Source organism: Nerophis lumbriciformis, linkage group LG38, assembly GCF_033978685.3.
Source record: "Nerophis lumbriciformis linkage group LG38, RoL_Nlum_v2.1, whole genome shotgun sequence".
Classification (NCBI taxonomy): Eukaryota; Metazoa; Chordata; class Actinopteri; order Syngnathiformes; family Syngnathidae; genus Nerophis; species Nerophis lumbriciformis.
This window is the reverse complement of record NC_084585.2, coordinates 13,185,559-13,201,919: the sequence shown is the minus strand read 5'-3', so window position 1 is coordinate 13,201,919 and position 16,361 is coordinate 13,185,559. Positions and strand designations below refer to the sequence as shown.

The 16,361-nt window shown below is 38.7% G+C and overlaps 1 protein-coding gene and 1 long non-coding RNA gene across 4 annotated transcripts in view; one reads left to right on the top strand and one right to left on the bottom strand.

Moving 5' to 3' along the window:
* Positions 1-9,158: 9,158 nt before the first annotated feature.
* The window catches only part of arhgef4 (Rho guanine nucleotide exchange factor (GEF) 4), an 86,143-nt gene continuing 78,940 nt past the window's right edge, over positions 9,159-16,361 (bottom strand). For all 3 annotated transcript variants that reach the window (XM_061932452.1, XM_061932453.1, XM_061932454.1), the window contains 3 exons: positions 15,438-15,681; positions 13,187-13,255; positions 9,159-9,639 (listed from right to left, as the gene is read on the bottom strand). In XM_061932452.1, coding sequence (XP_061788436.1) covers positions 9,485-9,639; positions 13,187-13,255; positions 15,438-15,681 — 468 coding nt within the window. In that variant the 3' untranslated portion in view covers positions 9,159-9,484. The remainder of the gene's footprint in view (positions 9,640-13,186; positions 13,256-15,437; positions 15,682-16,361) is intronic.
* LOC133578215 (uncharacterized) lies at positions 14,789-15,537 on the top strand. Its single transcript, XR_009811824.2, has 3 exons — positions 14,789-15,052; positions 15,171-15,324; positions 15,390-15,537. It is a non-coding gene; the product is annotated as an uncharacterized lncRNA (long non-coding RNA).

Sequence of the window (16,361 nt, the reverse complement as noted above, 5' to 3'; positions counted from 1 at the left end):
CTAAAGCATTGGTTATTAGTAGTTTGTTGACAATGAGTCAGAACTTCCAATTTTATAAGGTAGTGATTGGACATTACTTTATTGTACGGGAGTATCATAACTTTGGAGGTAGTGACACCCCGGAAAAGGACTAGATCTATTGTATTACCGTTGCAATGCGTGGGTTCATTTATTATTTGTGTAAGACCACAACTATCAATTATAGTCTGGAGCCCCACGCACGGAGGGTCTGACGGGGTGTTCATATGGATATTAAAATCCCTCATTATAATTATATTATCAGCGTGCGTCACGAGATCAACGACAAACTCTGAAAATTCACTGATAAAGTCTGAATAGGGCCCTGGGGTGCGATAGATAACAGCCAAGTAGAGAGGCAGCGGTGTGACAGACCGCATAGTAAGCACCTCAAATGATTATACTTTTATTTAGGTTAGGGCTAAGGTTAAGGTTTTCATTGGATATTAGTGCGACCCCTACGCCCCTTTTAAGGGGACGAGCAATACGTGCACTCATATAGTTAGGAGGAGATGCCTCCTTAAGTGGAAACAATTATCTGGTTTTAGCCAAGTCTCACTGAAACCAATGATGGTAAGATTGTTGTCACTAATGACATCATTAACTAATAGTGCTGTGGGAGGCAATGAGCTGATGTTTAAAAAGCCCATATTATAGGTAGTGCGCTGTTTTGAGGCATTTTTCGTAGAGATGTCCGATCATATCGGCCTGCCGATATTATCGGCCGATAAATGCGTTAAAATGTAATATCGGAAATGATCGGTATCGTTTTTTTTATCATCGGTATCGTTTTTTTGTTTTTTGTTTTTTTTTGTGTTTTTTTTTTAATCAACATAAAAAACACAAGATACACTTACAATTAGTGCACCAACACAAAAAACCTCCCTCCCCCATTTACACTCATTCACACTCATTCACACAAAAGGGTTGTTTCTTTCTGTTATTAATATTCTGGTTCCTACATTATATATCAATATATATCAATACAGTCTGCAAGGGATACAGTCCGTAAGCACACATGATTGTGCGTGCTGCTATCGTCACCATACCTGGTTGTCCAAATTAGGCATAATAATGTATTAATTCCACGACTGTATATATCGGTTGATATCGGTATCGGTAATTAAAGAGTTGGACAATATTGGAATATGGGATATCGGCAAAAAGCCATTATCGGACATCCCTAATTTTTGGTAATGGTATCTGTAGTACTGATATTAATAACGTTACGCCTATTTTGCGTGGTGCGCCATAAATAATTTTTTTAATCACATTTAGGAATTGATATGGTGGGGATGTTGAGATTGTTTGCTTGGTGCTGCGATAGATATAACGCTTCATAATTTGCCACCTCAGTAGAATGTATGTTCATCTCTGGCACAGTCACTACAGAAAAATCATTATGTAGGTCATGTATTGATCTACTAGAAATGCTATGTGTGCAGGAAATTTCCAGCCTAGCGCTGGTTAGTTCCATCTAACTGACTCCTTACCCGGACTAACGGACACTGTAATTGCCTGTGTCCGAGCTTGCTCTAGCGTATTTAGTCAAGTGTGACTCAACCACTAGTCTAAGTTTCTAGATAGACTTATCTGCTAAACCTCTCGCAGGCAGGGGGCCCGAGACCAGTACTTGATGCAGAGGCATCTTTCTAGCAAAATTACAAGTCCTAGCTATGTTCCTCTTTGTAATCTCATCCTAGTGTCATTGGAGTCGACGTGTACAACTATGTTCGCGTACAGGTCTGCAGTGATGCGGACCCTGTATCGATCTGTTTTGGTGAAGAAGGAGCTGAGCCAGAAGGCAAAGCTCTCAATTTACCGGTCGATCTACGTTCCCATCCTCACCTATGGTCATGAGCTTTGGGTTATGACCGAAATGACAAGACCGAAATGAGTTTCCTCCGTTGGGTGGCGGGGCTCTCTCCCTTACAGATAGGGTGAGAAGCTCTATCATTCTGGAGAATCTCAAAGTTAAGCCGCTGCTTCTCCACATCGGAAGAAGCCAGATAAGGTGGTTCGGGCATCTGGTCAGGATGCTTCCCGGACACCTCTCTGGGTGGGTATTTAGGGCATGTCCGATGAGTAGGAAGCCACGGGGAAGAAACAGGACATGTTGGGGAGACTTTGTCTCCCGGCTGGCCTGGGAACGACTCGGGATCCCTCGGGAGGAGTTGGACTAAGTGGCTGGGGAGAAGGAAGTCTGGGCTTCTCTGCTTAGGCTGCTGCCCCCGCAACCTGAATTTGGATATGCGGAAGAAAATGGATGGATGGTAGTGTTTCCCACAGATTGTCACTATACCTGTGGCGGTGGGGGCTTGGTCAATATGGTATCATCATATAGTTTGCATAATCTGCAATGATGCATATAAAAATGTTATATAAGCATTTAAAAAGTAATATTTGTCATTATTAATGAGTATCAACATATTTTTTTCTGATATATCGTTTTGCTCTGTTATTAAATCATCGCTGCTTATTGGCCAATATAGAAAACCCAAAACCAGTGAAGTTGGCACGTTGTGTAAATGGTAAATAAAAACAGAATAAAATGATTTTTAAATCCTTTTCAACTTATATTCAATTGAATAGACTGCAAAGACAAGATATTTAATGTTCGAACTGAGAAACTACATTTTTTTTTCGCAAATAATTATTAACTTAGATTTAATGGCAGCAACACGTTTCAAAAAAGTTGGCACAGGGGCATTTTTACCACTGTGTTACAGTACACTGTGTAAACGTTTGGGAACTGAGGAGACACATTTTTGAAGCTTTTCAGGTGGAATTCTTTCCCATTCTTGCTTGATGTACATCTTAAGTTGTTCAACAGTCCGGGGGTCTCCGTTGTGGTATTTTAGGCTTCATATTGCACCACACATTTTCAATGGGAGACAGGTCTGGACTACAGGCAGGCCAGTCTAGTACCCGCACTCTTTTACTATGAAGCCACGCTGTTGTAACACGTGGCTTGGCATTGTCTTGCTGAAATAAGCAGGGGCGTCCATGATTACGGTGCTTGGAATGTTGCTCCAAAACCTGTATCTACCTTTCAGCATTAATGGTGCCTTCACAGGTGTGTAAGTTACCCATGCCTTGGGCATGAAGACACCCCCATACCATCACAGATGCTGGCTTTTGAAATTTGCGCCTAGAACAATCCGGATGTTTTTTTCCCTCTTTGGTCCGGAGGACACGACGTCCACAGTTTTCAAAAACAATTTGAAATGTGGACTCGTCAGACCACAGAACACTTTTCCACTTTGCATCAGTCCATCTTAGATGAGCTCAGGCCCAGCGACACTGAAAAAAAGTCTCCTTTTTTGTACAGTGTAAATGCTGCCATATTTCATCAACTCAGAGAACCACTGCAACTTCTATTGTAGTACAATTTATTCAAGATGTTTTTCTGTACAGAAAAAATATAGAATGTACACGTACACACAAGTACATAAATATGTATGAAAATGTGTATAGTTGCCATTAACTATACATATTTACAGCATTATCTGCAATAATGACGTAATACAAACAGTTACATCAATATTCCATTGTTGTGCAGAAAACCCGGGAAGTTGTTACATTTATAAACCACTAGGCCGTGTTCTAATCTATTTTTTTTTACATATCAGGAGCATATTTTAGGATGCACATTCTGCCTATTGTACGTCATTATTCAAAGTATAAATTAATAAACTGGAGTGGAGCTTTTTCAGCATTGTTGTAGTGCATGAGAACAATGCACAACATGTCATTTCTTACACTTTCCTATTTTCCCTGTCAAGGGGTAAGGGGTCGCCACAGCGCGTCAAATGCACAAAATGATTCCATGAAAGGCAGAAGCGTGCAGCATTATACCACGAACAATATGACATCATAGACTTGTCTTCACACCAACTTCACTTGAAGGTAGAACAGCAAAGAGTAGAAGAGCAGAAAGAAAAAGGACACAGTATGCAAATGATGCCAGTTTGTCGTCCGGCAGGAAGTTTCCTAACTCTTAACCCAAACTCTGTTCCTATTTCCAACCTCTAATCGTAATCTAGTTTAGTCACATAGCACAAAAATATAGTCTTCACCATAACACAAAATAACATGCTTTGACTTGATCAAACTATATCATTGTTATGTATCTCTTAGTGCTGTCAAATGATGGTTTTTAAAAATCAGATTAATCACACTATTGAGTTTGGGTTAATCGCGATTAACCACTTTGTTTGCCCAAATTAATTTAATTTAAAGGTAGTTTCTCTGCGTGACTAATCTGCACATGCTTCATTCAATCATTTTTTTGTGATTAATCACATGAGGTAACTCATTATAAATAGGGCTGTCAAATTTGAAAAGCTAATGCTAATTTTCTTGAACGGCACTGTTTTTTTTTTAAGATGTAGTGTTGAAAGGCACCGGCACTGCAGCCACAGGCCGGAACAAACACAGATCGGAAATGGACAAAGAAAAGTGCAAGCTGAATGGCAAGGTTAGAACCCCACAATACTTCGGATTTCCCGGCAAGCCCAAAACTGTCTGGATTCGCTGCCGCTGTGAGCAGAGTACCGTATTTTTCGGAGTATAAGTCGCACCGGAGTATAAGTCGCACCTGGCGAAAATGCATAATAAAGAAGGAAACAAACATATATAAATGGCACTGGAGCCCGGCCAAACTATGAAAAAAACTGCGACTTATAGTCCGAAAAATACGGTAATCCTCGGAGCATGTCGGGTCTTAAATGCCAGCATCTAGCTGCCTGCCAACAGAGGTGGGCAGAGTAGCCAGAAATTGTACTCAAGTAAGAGTACTGTTACTTTAGAGATTTATTACTCAAGTAAAAGTAAGGAGTAGTCACCCAAATATTTACTTGAGTAAAAGTAAAAAGTATGTTGTGAAAAAACTACTCAAGTACTGAGTAACTGATGAGTAACATACACACTCATATCATATATATATATATATATATATATATATATATATATATATATATATATATATATATATATATATATATATATACATACATACATATACATTGATATATACAGTATATAATTTATATGTATTTATTTTGCTGTTTTTGTTTACATGTTAAAGGTGTTTTAATGAATATACATGCATGTTTAACACATATAGATTCCTTTCTTTAATGAAGACTAGAATATAAGTTGGTGTATTACCTGATTCTGATGACTTGCATTGATTGTAATCAGACAGTCGTGATGATAACGTCCACGTTTTCAAATGGAGGAGAAGAAAAGTTCCGATCCTTTCTGTCTAATACCACATGAAAGTGGTGGGTTTTTGGCATCCTATTTGTCCAGCTTCCATATTCGTTTTTATACACTTTACAAGAAATATATTGGCGTCAAACTCCGTAGCTTGCTAGCTTGTTTGCGCTGGCTTTCGGAGACTCTTGTTTTGAAAGCGCAGGCGCGATGGAGCGGCACTTTTATTGTGAAGACAGGAACGTCCTCATGTGCGGTCAGTCTTTAGGCTTTTGACGGGATGTACGGTTGAAATAAAAATGTATCTTTTTTCCTTCACACTTTTGATTGATTGGAACTTTTATTATTAGATTGCACAGTACAGTACATATTCCATACAATTGACCACTAAAGGGTAACACCCCAATAAGTTTTTACACTTGTTTAAGTCAGGTCATGTGACCATCTGGCTCTGTTTGATTGGTCCAACGTCACCAGTGACTGCATCTGATTGGTGGAACGAAGTGAAACGTCACCAGTAAGGCAGGCACTTTGAAGGTCTGTCTGACAGACCAAAACAAACAAAGCGTGCACTAACAGATCGATAAAAATTAGTAGCGAGTAGCGAGCTGAATGTAGATAAAAGTAGCGGAGTAAAAGTAGCGTTCCTTCTCTATAATTTTACTTAAGTAAAAGTAAAAGTACGTTGCATTAAAACTACTCTTAGAAGTACAATTTATCCCAAAAGTTACTCAAGTAGATGTAACGGAGTAAATGTAGCGCGTTACTACCCACCTCTGCCTGCCAATAAAGGCAAACCACACCGGAAAGTTCACACGAAGTAAATTCAACCATCAAACTTTTCACAGAAATGACCAAATGTGTGGCAACACCCTTAATGCTGCGACCCATTGTGGAATACGAGGGGCCGCCCTAAACAGTCACTTGACTGTCATGAAGACATGACAGTATTGCTATGTTACATAAAATCAAAAGGCTCTTAACATGTTATATAATTCTTTCGTACTCCCTTATCTTATTTATTGTGTTGAAATCTGGGGTAACAATTACAAAACAAACATCAACTCTATAATCTTACTTCAAAAGAAAGCGATTAGAATTGTAAATTATGCAGATTATCATGACCATACCAATGCTCTGTTTATTAAATTAAAAACATTAAAACTGCACAATCTTGTTGACCTCAACACTGCTATTGTGACGTACAAAGCTCATAACCACATGCTGCCTGGGTGTCTACAGGAGAAGTTTAAACCCAGAGAGAATCCCTATGACCTCAGAGGTTTAGCTGTCTTCCAGAAAGCTAAGATAAGAACGAGCTTAAAAAGTAGATGTGTTTCTGTCAGGGGGGTTCAACTGTGGAACAGCTTGGATGATTCCTTAAAATGTTCCAGGTCCATTCACACATTTAAAAAACACTTTAAGACCAATGTCTTGAAAAAATATATCACTCTTGAATCAACACAGTAGTTAATACTATGATCAATGTTAATTAAAATACTAAATGTGGGATATAAATAATAATGGAAGTATAATTGTTTGTATATAGTATATAAATTGGTACAAAGGTTTAACATGTGTACAAGGATATTTCACATGCCTTTACTGTGTATATAATTGAACTGTGTTTATGTTGTGTATAATGTGTATTGTACAAAAGACATTTCATAATTTTCGGAAGTTCATCTTGTACTTGACATTGTTTATAGGGTTAGGCACAATAAGTGTTCAACTTCAGCCTAAACCCTGTCGGTCTGCAACATTTTCATTTTCAATCTATGAATGTACAGCTGTTTGTTTATTTTGTTGACCATTGACCGAAGAATAATAAACTATAAGACTGAGGAGGCCCCCACCGACACGCACACCATTTATTGCAAAGACTTTCAAAATGTGCACTATTGATTCCCGAGCGCGACCACCGCTGCTGCTCGCTGCTCACTGCTCCCCTCACCTCCCAGGGGGTGAAACAAGGGGATGGGTCGAACATGGAGAGTAATTTCACCACACCTAGTGTGTGTGTGTGACTATCAGTGGTACTTTAACTTAATTCTTACTAAACTGTCATCACGTTTTGAGCAAGTCAATCACCCGCAGTTAATTAAAACATTTCGAAAATGTTTGAATACAACACTCTGAGAATACAACTAAATTTGTGTCAAAATACGGGGTCTTTGATTTTTGTTAAGGATCCCCATTAGCTGGTTGCCACAACAACCCACTAGTCTCCCTGGGGTCCACAAACTCAATACAACTCTTTCAACAGTTAATCTGAATTCTGTAAGTAAAAGACTGAACTGTGAATAATCATTATTATGCTCATTTCAAAAGTGTAATTAACCTGTTAAAAAATAAGTCATTTGACAGCACTAATGTAAATGTCAGCAGCTAAGTAAGAGAGCATTATTATATTTATATTATCATAAATACAATTATTTAGTTTGTATATATAGATATACATATGGATATAAATATTACATAATAAAACAAGTACCGTAATAACAAATTAAATTCTGTTTCGGGGCCCAAATTAAGCTAGGTCCTTGCACACTAAAAAATACTGGGTTATTTTGATAACCAAATTTATGAGATGCTTGTGTTGGGTTAAATTTTGGAGTTCTTTTTATGAATAACAATCACATTTTTGGGTTATAAGGGTATTATTTTAACTCAATTTCTGGGTTTTCAAAATTAAGAACCATTTTTGGGTTGTTTTTCAACGAGTAACGCATTTTTGGGTAAAATACTTTTTTTATTAAAAAGTAACTTTTTTCCCGAACCAAATTTTATTATGGATTAATCTCATTAATATTATTTACAATCACCCGACACCGAGTTAGCATAACTCAACTTTTTGGTTAAATAATTCAACGCAAAAGTTGAGTTGAAAAAATTAACCCAAAATGGAGTTTGTCCTTTTCTGAACCTGCAGTTGAGTTAAAACTGGGTTCTGAGCCTAAATGAAGATAAACCAGAAGTTATGTTGTTCGGTCCAAGTCGCTCTCCCTCCCCCAACGTTGACCTCGGCACTCTGACCCCGTATCTCAGCGACTCTGTCACAAACCTGGGGGTAAAGTTTGACTCAGATTTTAAATTCGAAAAACAAATCAGCAGCGTCGTTCAAAAAAGCTTTTATCAATTACGCCAAATAGCGAAAGTGAAACCGCTTCTATCAAGACATGATCTTGAGAAATTAATCCACGCTTTTATCTCGACTCGTCTTGATTATTGTAATGCCCTGTATGTAGGCATTAGCCAGGCCTCCCTCGCCCGCCTGCAGCTCGTGCAGAACTCTGCTGCTCGTCTGCTAACACAGACCCGCAGACGTGAGCACATCACCCCTATTTTAGCGTCCCTTCACTGGCTCCCTGTGCGTTACCGAATACATTTTAAACTCCTTTTATTTGTTTTTAAATGTCTAAACAACCTCGCGCCAACCTATCTCTCCGACCTCCTTCAGCCTTACTGCCCCACCCGATCCTTAAGATCAGCCGATCAGCTGCTGTTGACGGTCCCTGACACAAGGCTGAAGCTTAGAGGTGACAGAGCTTTCGCCGTTGCTGCTCCCAAGCTCTGGAACGACCTACCCCTGAGTGTTAGACAAGCCTCCTCTCTTCCTGTTTTTAAATCTCTCTTAAAAACATACTTTTATTCCATGGCTTTTAACACTGAGTGATATCCATCCTGCAATGGCGCCCCATAATACACCTGCTGTGATCCTGTTTTTATGTTTTTATGTTTTTATTAATTCTATTTTAATTATTTATTTTTTATCGTGTTCTGTTTGTGTTGTGTTGTGTTTGCTCGGTACTCGTTTTATCTTTTAACCTGCTCATTGTACAGCACTTTGGCTACCCCTGTGGTAAATTTTAAATGTGCTCTATAAATAAAGTTGATTTGATTTGATTTGATTCTTTTTTAACCCAACATTTTTTAGTGTGTGCATATACTTTATAATACAAACATAACATTTTGAGGTCAGTAGCTTTTTTTTTGAGCAGAGAACGATTTCAAGACTATATTAGGATGTTCCTGCTTACAAAAGTCCTCTTTTCTGTAAATTGACATAGAATAAATAATAGCACACTGTCAAAAAATATTTGCGCTAATAGCACAGTTGCACTTGTTCAACAGGTCCTCCATTAGATTTTATAGGTCAGGTTCTTTACCTAAAAGGTTATTTACAAAACCAAAGTCCTTCATCACAACCAAAAAAACATATTTGGAGTTTGCTTGCTTGCTTGTGTTACTTTTTGAAGGGTGTCAGTCTGCCGATGTTGTGCCAGAAGGTTGAAGCTTTGCGTTTGGGCTCAGCCAACATGAACACGTGCTGTGGAGCTAAAGACGTCGCCACGGGATGTTTCTGTCGCAGCAGGAAGTCGTAGCAAGGTCTGCTCACCACTGAGGAACCAGAGAAGAACATATTTATTTATTTACAGTTGGCATCATGAAGCCCAAACTTGTTTTTTTGTCTTATATTTGCCAGACCTTACATAAGTCATTACTTTGTGTTTTAGGGATCCTCATTCTGTTTCTGGAATATTTGACCCCAACATGTTCTCTAGTTGTCCTCAAAGCAAAGTAGTTAAATCATCGTTTTCTTGTCCTTGGTGGGGTCTCTCTTAGAGAGGTTTTGAATTACTCCTAAGCGAAGACTCCTTCAGGCTCAGGTAATTCTAACCAAGATTTTGTTTATGGCCAATGTTCCCTCTAATTTTTCATGTGTGTGAGCAAACGCAAAAACTCCCTGAGCATTCAGTGGAGCCCATGTGAGCAACATCAGACCTGCACACTGTGGCTACACCAGCAGCACACCTGTCCCAAACCTGACTAAATAACAAGTTCAATCTCCATCCATTCAACCATTTTCTACCGCTTGTCCCTTTCGGGGTCGCTGGAGCCTATCTCAGCTGCATTCGGGCGGAAGGCGGGGTACACCCTGGACAAGTCCCCACCTCATCGCAGGGCCAACACAGATAGACAGACAACATATTATTATAATCAAATGACAGCAGTCATTTCCATTTCTAATATAAGTGTTTAGGCCCACTTACAATGACAATAACAAAAACTATTGTTTTTCATGAACTGTGTACTTGTATTGTTTGTCTGGGTGGAGGTCCTGCTTTGGAAATAGTTTGTACCCCTTTCAGACATTGCATTTAGTTCCCATTAAAACATTCACATGTTGCACAATGAGATGTAAGCAGGGCATCATGTGTACATTCCTGCAACTTCCTGTTTGTAAAAAATATATTTTTATTAGTATTTATTTAATATACTAACAGCATTTCATGATTAATATTTATAAATTAAGATTCCTAATAAATGACGCTAGAATAAGCACACATTTGATTGGTAAATCATAGTGTAACGACCTGGAATGACACTTTATGTGTGGTGTTGGAGTTGTCCGACTTTTTGTGTGGCTGTAAACGCATCACTGGCTAAGTGCCATATGTGCATGTGTTGGCACAAGTAAGATGTGTTGATACAACAAAGTTGCTTTTGGTCTGGTTTGTACTGCAGAAAATGACCCCTTTTGCTAGATATAATTTTTTTTACTAATGTTTTGGTGATGTGTTTATGGCCGACAATAAAGAGCTTTGCTCAGTAAAGTGATCGATGGAATTCATGTCCTCAAAGCGTCTCGACAGACGTTACAATATTTGAACAATGATGACGAAAATTGTTCCGTGTGTCGAAAATTGTTATGCGCTTATTTTTTTTATTTGATTTTGTGCGCAGCATAGATTTGCCGTGCGCAGAGGACGCTTGAGCAGTGCGAAATTGCACAGGCGCACCTTAGAGGGAACGTTGTTTATGGCCCCATTTTGGTCTTTACTATTACTTATTTATTATCATTTTTATTAGACTCCTAAAAGACCCACACTCCACACTAAACCTGATGTCATATGCCCCACATGCACACACTCTGCATACGAACTAAAAAGTCTTTGCCCCCTTCCTGCCGGCCTTGCAGCAGCCAGCGTCATCTCACATGATGCTCGGGTGCCGAGAATGTCAATCAAGTGACGAAAGTGACGTTAGAGTGAAGATTGATGGTCGCAAATTTTTAGGTCTATTTTTTTAATGCCTGGCTGGCGATCGACTGACACACCCTCCGCGATCGACAGGTAGCTCGCGATCGACGTAATGGGCACCCCTGATTTAGGCGGTTATTTTTGGACAAGCCAGCGCGTCCGGCAAGAAAAGGTTTGCCCCCGTTCAGCGACTATATTTGCTTTTTTCTGTGGCTAGTCGCCTAACAGGTTCCGAGGGTTTTATGCTGAGAGCCCTGGCTAACATTTATTCCGATGCCCTCAGATGCATTTAGCTCCAAGTTCGGTCATTCTGCTTAAGCTATGATTGTTATTACTTCTTTTGGAAGTGGAGCGGCAAAAATTTGACTCTGATTGGCTGTTGTCACGGACATTTCCGCCATGTTGAATCGAGTTAATTATATGCCAACAGCTGATCACCCAGATTGACTCGAAATGTATCACGATTCATATAATCGCCCAGCCCCACTTCAGACAGAGGGAGAAATTATCCTAAGAATACGATAATTACATTAAATTGTAATGGTCTCCTTGCAGGTCTTCCCAAAAAAACTGTCAGGCAGCTACAGCTTGTTCAGAACGCTGCTGCTAGAGTTCTAAGAAAGACCAAAAAATGTGAGCACATTACACCAATTCTTAAATCCTTACATTGGCTCCCTGTACATCAGAGAATTGATTTCAAAATCCTCCTGCTCACATATAAATCACTACATGGTCTAGGGCCGAAGTATATCACTGATATGCTCCCACTATATAAGCCCTCTAGATCACTAAGATCTTCTGAGACCAATCTGATAGCAGTTCCCAGAGTAAACTCAAATCAAGGGAGAGCATCATTCAGTCACTATGCAACAAATAGCTGGAATAAACTTCCTGAAGATGTCAGACTTTCCCCAACTCTGACTACTTTTAAAACTAGACTGAAAACTTTTATGTTCACCTTAGCTTTCAGCTAAATCTTTTAATCTTTTAACTTTTAACGTCCGCACTGTTTTTATTTTTATTTTCTGCATTTTAATTTTGCTTTTATTTTCTTTCATTTCACTTTGTTGTCTGTGAAGCACTTTGAGTCTGCCTTGAGTATGAAAAGTGCTATACAAATAAAGCTGCCTTGCCTTGCCTTGCCTTAAAAACTTTGTTTATAATGTATATTTTCTGCTGGATCTACTCTCTATTTTATGTTGTCTTTTTTTTTGCTGCAGCTGCGACATATACTGTAATATTGTACATTGTAATTGGGATTTGTTATATATTGTATAAAAATATAATATAATATATCTGTATATATTATATACTGCATATATAATATGTAAATATTACATATATGTCATACTTTATATTGCTACTATGGTACATTTTTAGTCTACTTAATACCTTTTGTTTTGCCCTCTTTTTGTGCCCTTGTGTGCATTATCCTTTCCATTCTTTGTAACTGAGCTACTGCGTTGAACAATTTCCCTTGTAGATCAATAAAGTTTGTCCAAGTCTAAGTCTAATTATCATACCTCTAGGAATGGTGTGGTCTTCATGGATTGAACACCCCGGCACCCGTAACCCAGCCATTTGTCAAGTACTCAATTGATTTGTTTTTTTTGGTGGTTATAATGCCAAAATTAAAAAAAAGAGTGAAGAAAAGTTGGTGTGGAACCATTTACGACTAGAACAAAAATGAAGCAAATGTGTTTACCAACAACAGACAATGAATTATGGGAAGCTATCAATCAGCATTGGCAGAATTAATATGTAATAATTTTACATTTCGGTAGCTTTGTAGCAGGTCTTTTAATGTGCTGCTCTTTAGTCTTGTGATGTTAAATAAAATCAGAAACTACACAATAGCAGACCATCTACAATACTATACTGTCAATGAAAACCTTAGTGAATACCTTTGGGTTTCCCGGATGGGCAGGCTTTCAGAATGGCCTGGTTTTTTTGGACCTCAGTGAGGGAGAAACCTTTGGAAAGAGAAGGATACCAACAAGTCATGTAACTATATACCTGGCATCTACAGTCTTAATCTGCATAAACATGCAAAGTTGTAAGTAAGGGATATCGGATATTGGTCCGGTACCAGAAAAAAAACAGTTATTGGATGATACCAGCTTGCATCTAACGTCTCCAATAGAGGTGGGAATCTTTAGGGCACCTCACGATTCAATTATGATTCAGGAGCTACGATTTGATTAGAAATTGATTATTGTGGCATCTTTAATTCATGTATATTAATGCAGTTCTACATTTATTTTCGTTTGACAAAATAAGCGTTTTTCAATTGCAACTTTTAGAAAACAGTGCATTTATAATAAACAGTTAAATTATTTCCCATCACATGTATTTAATGAATGCAAATGTGTGCATACCTGGAACATAAGTGCCCTAGAATATAACAAAGAAGTTGATTGGATCTCTCGCTAAGGTGGCACATTTTAGAACTGTCTGCATTACTTAATTGCATATTATGTATATATTCGTATACATTCGTATATATGTTATATTTTATATCGCTATATTTAGTCTATTTATACCTGCATTGTCCTTTCCATCCTTACACTTTCCATCATTGTAACTGAGCTACTGTGTTGAACAATTTCCCTTGTGGATCATTATAGTTTGTCTAAGTCTAAGTCTAATTTACAATAAATAAATTGATTAATGATTATTGACCTTTACTAATCCATTTTATAATCGTACCTGTCGGAATTGCTATGCATCTAGAAATAAATTATTTCCCCCACCTCTAGTTTTCCGATACACAAGCAGCGTGTTGAATTGTGCAAAGCTGGACAACCAGTTAACATCCAAACGTCCTCCAATAAGCACACAAGGTTGGTCTTTTCTTCTATTTTAGTCCAGTCAATTACAAAAGGCAAACATGGTAGGCTACAAGCTACTAGGACCTCGCAGCTACACAACAGCTAAGCACACAATAGCCCGCATTATTATTGTGATTGTATTAAATCCCGATAGATCATTATTATTATGATCATATTATTATTAGTAAATGTAATGAGTGTTAAGCATCTGCCTGTCTCTAAACACTAGTGACACCTTTGTTTCAAAGCGTAATCGAAGGTCCTTGAATGCATCACATTTATGTGCAATGAGTGTTTGTTCTATGCTCAGTTTGCCGCTCTTAATGTGGAATGAACATTTCTGCTTTTTTTGATAGTAGTCTTAGACATTTTTAATGATTCGGGTGACTCTATTATTGAACTTTCACAGCAACATGTAGTTTATCTTTATATTTATGCGTATTTTTTTTAATTTGACATATTTAAATGACAAAAACAATCTTCAAATTTTACAACATCCCTACTCACCCTTCTGCCAAAACAGGCCTGCACGTACAGTACGTCAACAGCACAACGCCCTGTTATGACATACGTAAGTGTAACAGGGTCAATTATGTCATGTAAATAATGTATTTTATTATTGTTATAATTACACAAAATGTGTAAGTTACATGTAAATACCTGAAGGTTGTTCGATGTTTTGTCAATGTGGAACCATTGTCTCGTTGTCCCTCCTACTGCAATAATTGCTGTGACACTTGTCTCTATGTATGCGTTGGACACGCCTTCCTACTTCCCTTTCGTCCACGATAACGGGAGAGGTAGGCGTCCACGCGACGACAGATAAAGTGCATTTGTCTCGTTAAGAACTTAAGTTCACTTTCTTGTTCTGTATTATATTTGTGTAGGGGCTTGACGATGGCAGAACAATTTTGACATTTGTATTCTCTGTATTGTCAGGTATGTTTTTATTTTTACTGTGTTGTTCTATGTAATTCCCTTTCGTCCACGATAACGGGAGAGGGGCTTGACGATGGCAGAACAATTTTGACAACATTTGTATTCTCTGTATTGTCAGTAAAGTGCATCTGAGCAACAACCCATGGTGTCGGTCGTGTTCCATAAAGTCCACACAACGCAGAGGAAAAGACCACCGGTTACATAAGTTCCACTTCGCCAAAGGGCTTGCTTGATTGGAGTTTAATTTGTTTTTGTTCAACAATTGACGCAAGGTGAGTAATTTACTCGACTCAAGTTCTGAACTGCTTTGAATCTGTTACTGCTGCTTTCCTCTCAGCATGAACACAGAGAAGACATCCCAAAGAGGACAAATAGTACACCAGACCTGTCTCTCGGTCAGACTGGACCTGCCTCCTCTCATCTGCAAAAGCTCGGAGCCAGCGTTGTTTCTGTTCGGCTTTCTTGGCCGTCAGGAGATGAACCTCATCGCCGGCCAGTGAGCGCAACTTCAAGGTGTTCCTGACGTTGATGCTGAAGTTCTTCTCTTTTCCATCCGCCACATCTATGACCTCCATGTGGTCCATGTCCATCCGACCTTTGTAATATAACATGTCCCTGCGCAGGAGGTCCTGTAAAAGTAAAAGACTGATGGAGTTTCCACTGATTGTATAACTAGAGATGTCCGATAAATGCTTTAAAATGTAATATCGGAAATTATCGGTATCGGTTTCACAATTATCGGTATTGGTTTCAAAATTATCGGTATCTGTTTCAAAAAGTAAAATGTATGACTTTTTAAAACGCCGCTGTGTCCACGGACGTAGGGAGAAGTACAGTGCGCCAATAAATCTTAAAGGCACTGCCTTTGCGTGCCGGCCCAATCACATAATATCTACGACTTTTCACACACACTAGTGAATGCAATGCATACTTGGTCAACAGCCATACAGGTCACACTGAGGGTGGCCGTATAAACAACTTTAACACTGTTACAAATGTGCGCCACACTGTGAACCCACACCAAACAAGGATGACAAACACATTTTGGGAGAACATCTGCACCGTAACACAACATAAACACAACAGAACAAATACCCAGAACCCCTTCCAACACTGACTCTTCCGGGACGCTACAATATACACCCCCCGCTACCCCTGAAACCCCGCCCACCTCAACCTCCTCCTCATGCTCTCTCAGGGAGAGCATGTCCCAAATTCCAAGCTGCTGTTTTGAGGCATGTTAAAAAAAATAATGCACTTTGTGACTTCAATAATAAATATGACAGTGCCATGTTGGCATTTTTTTTCT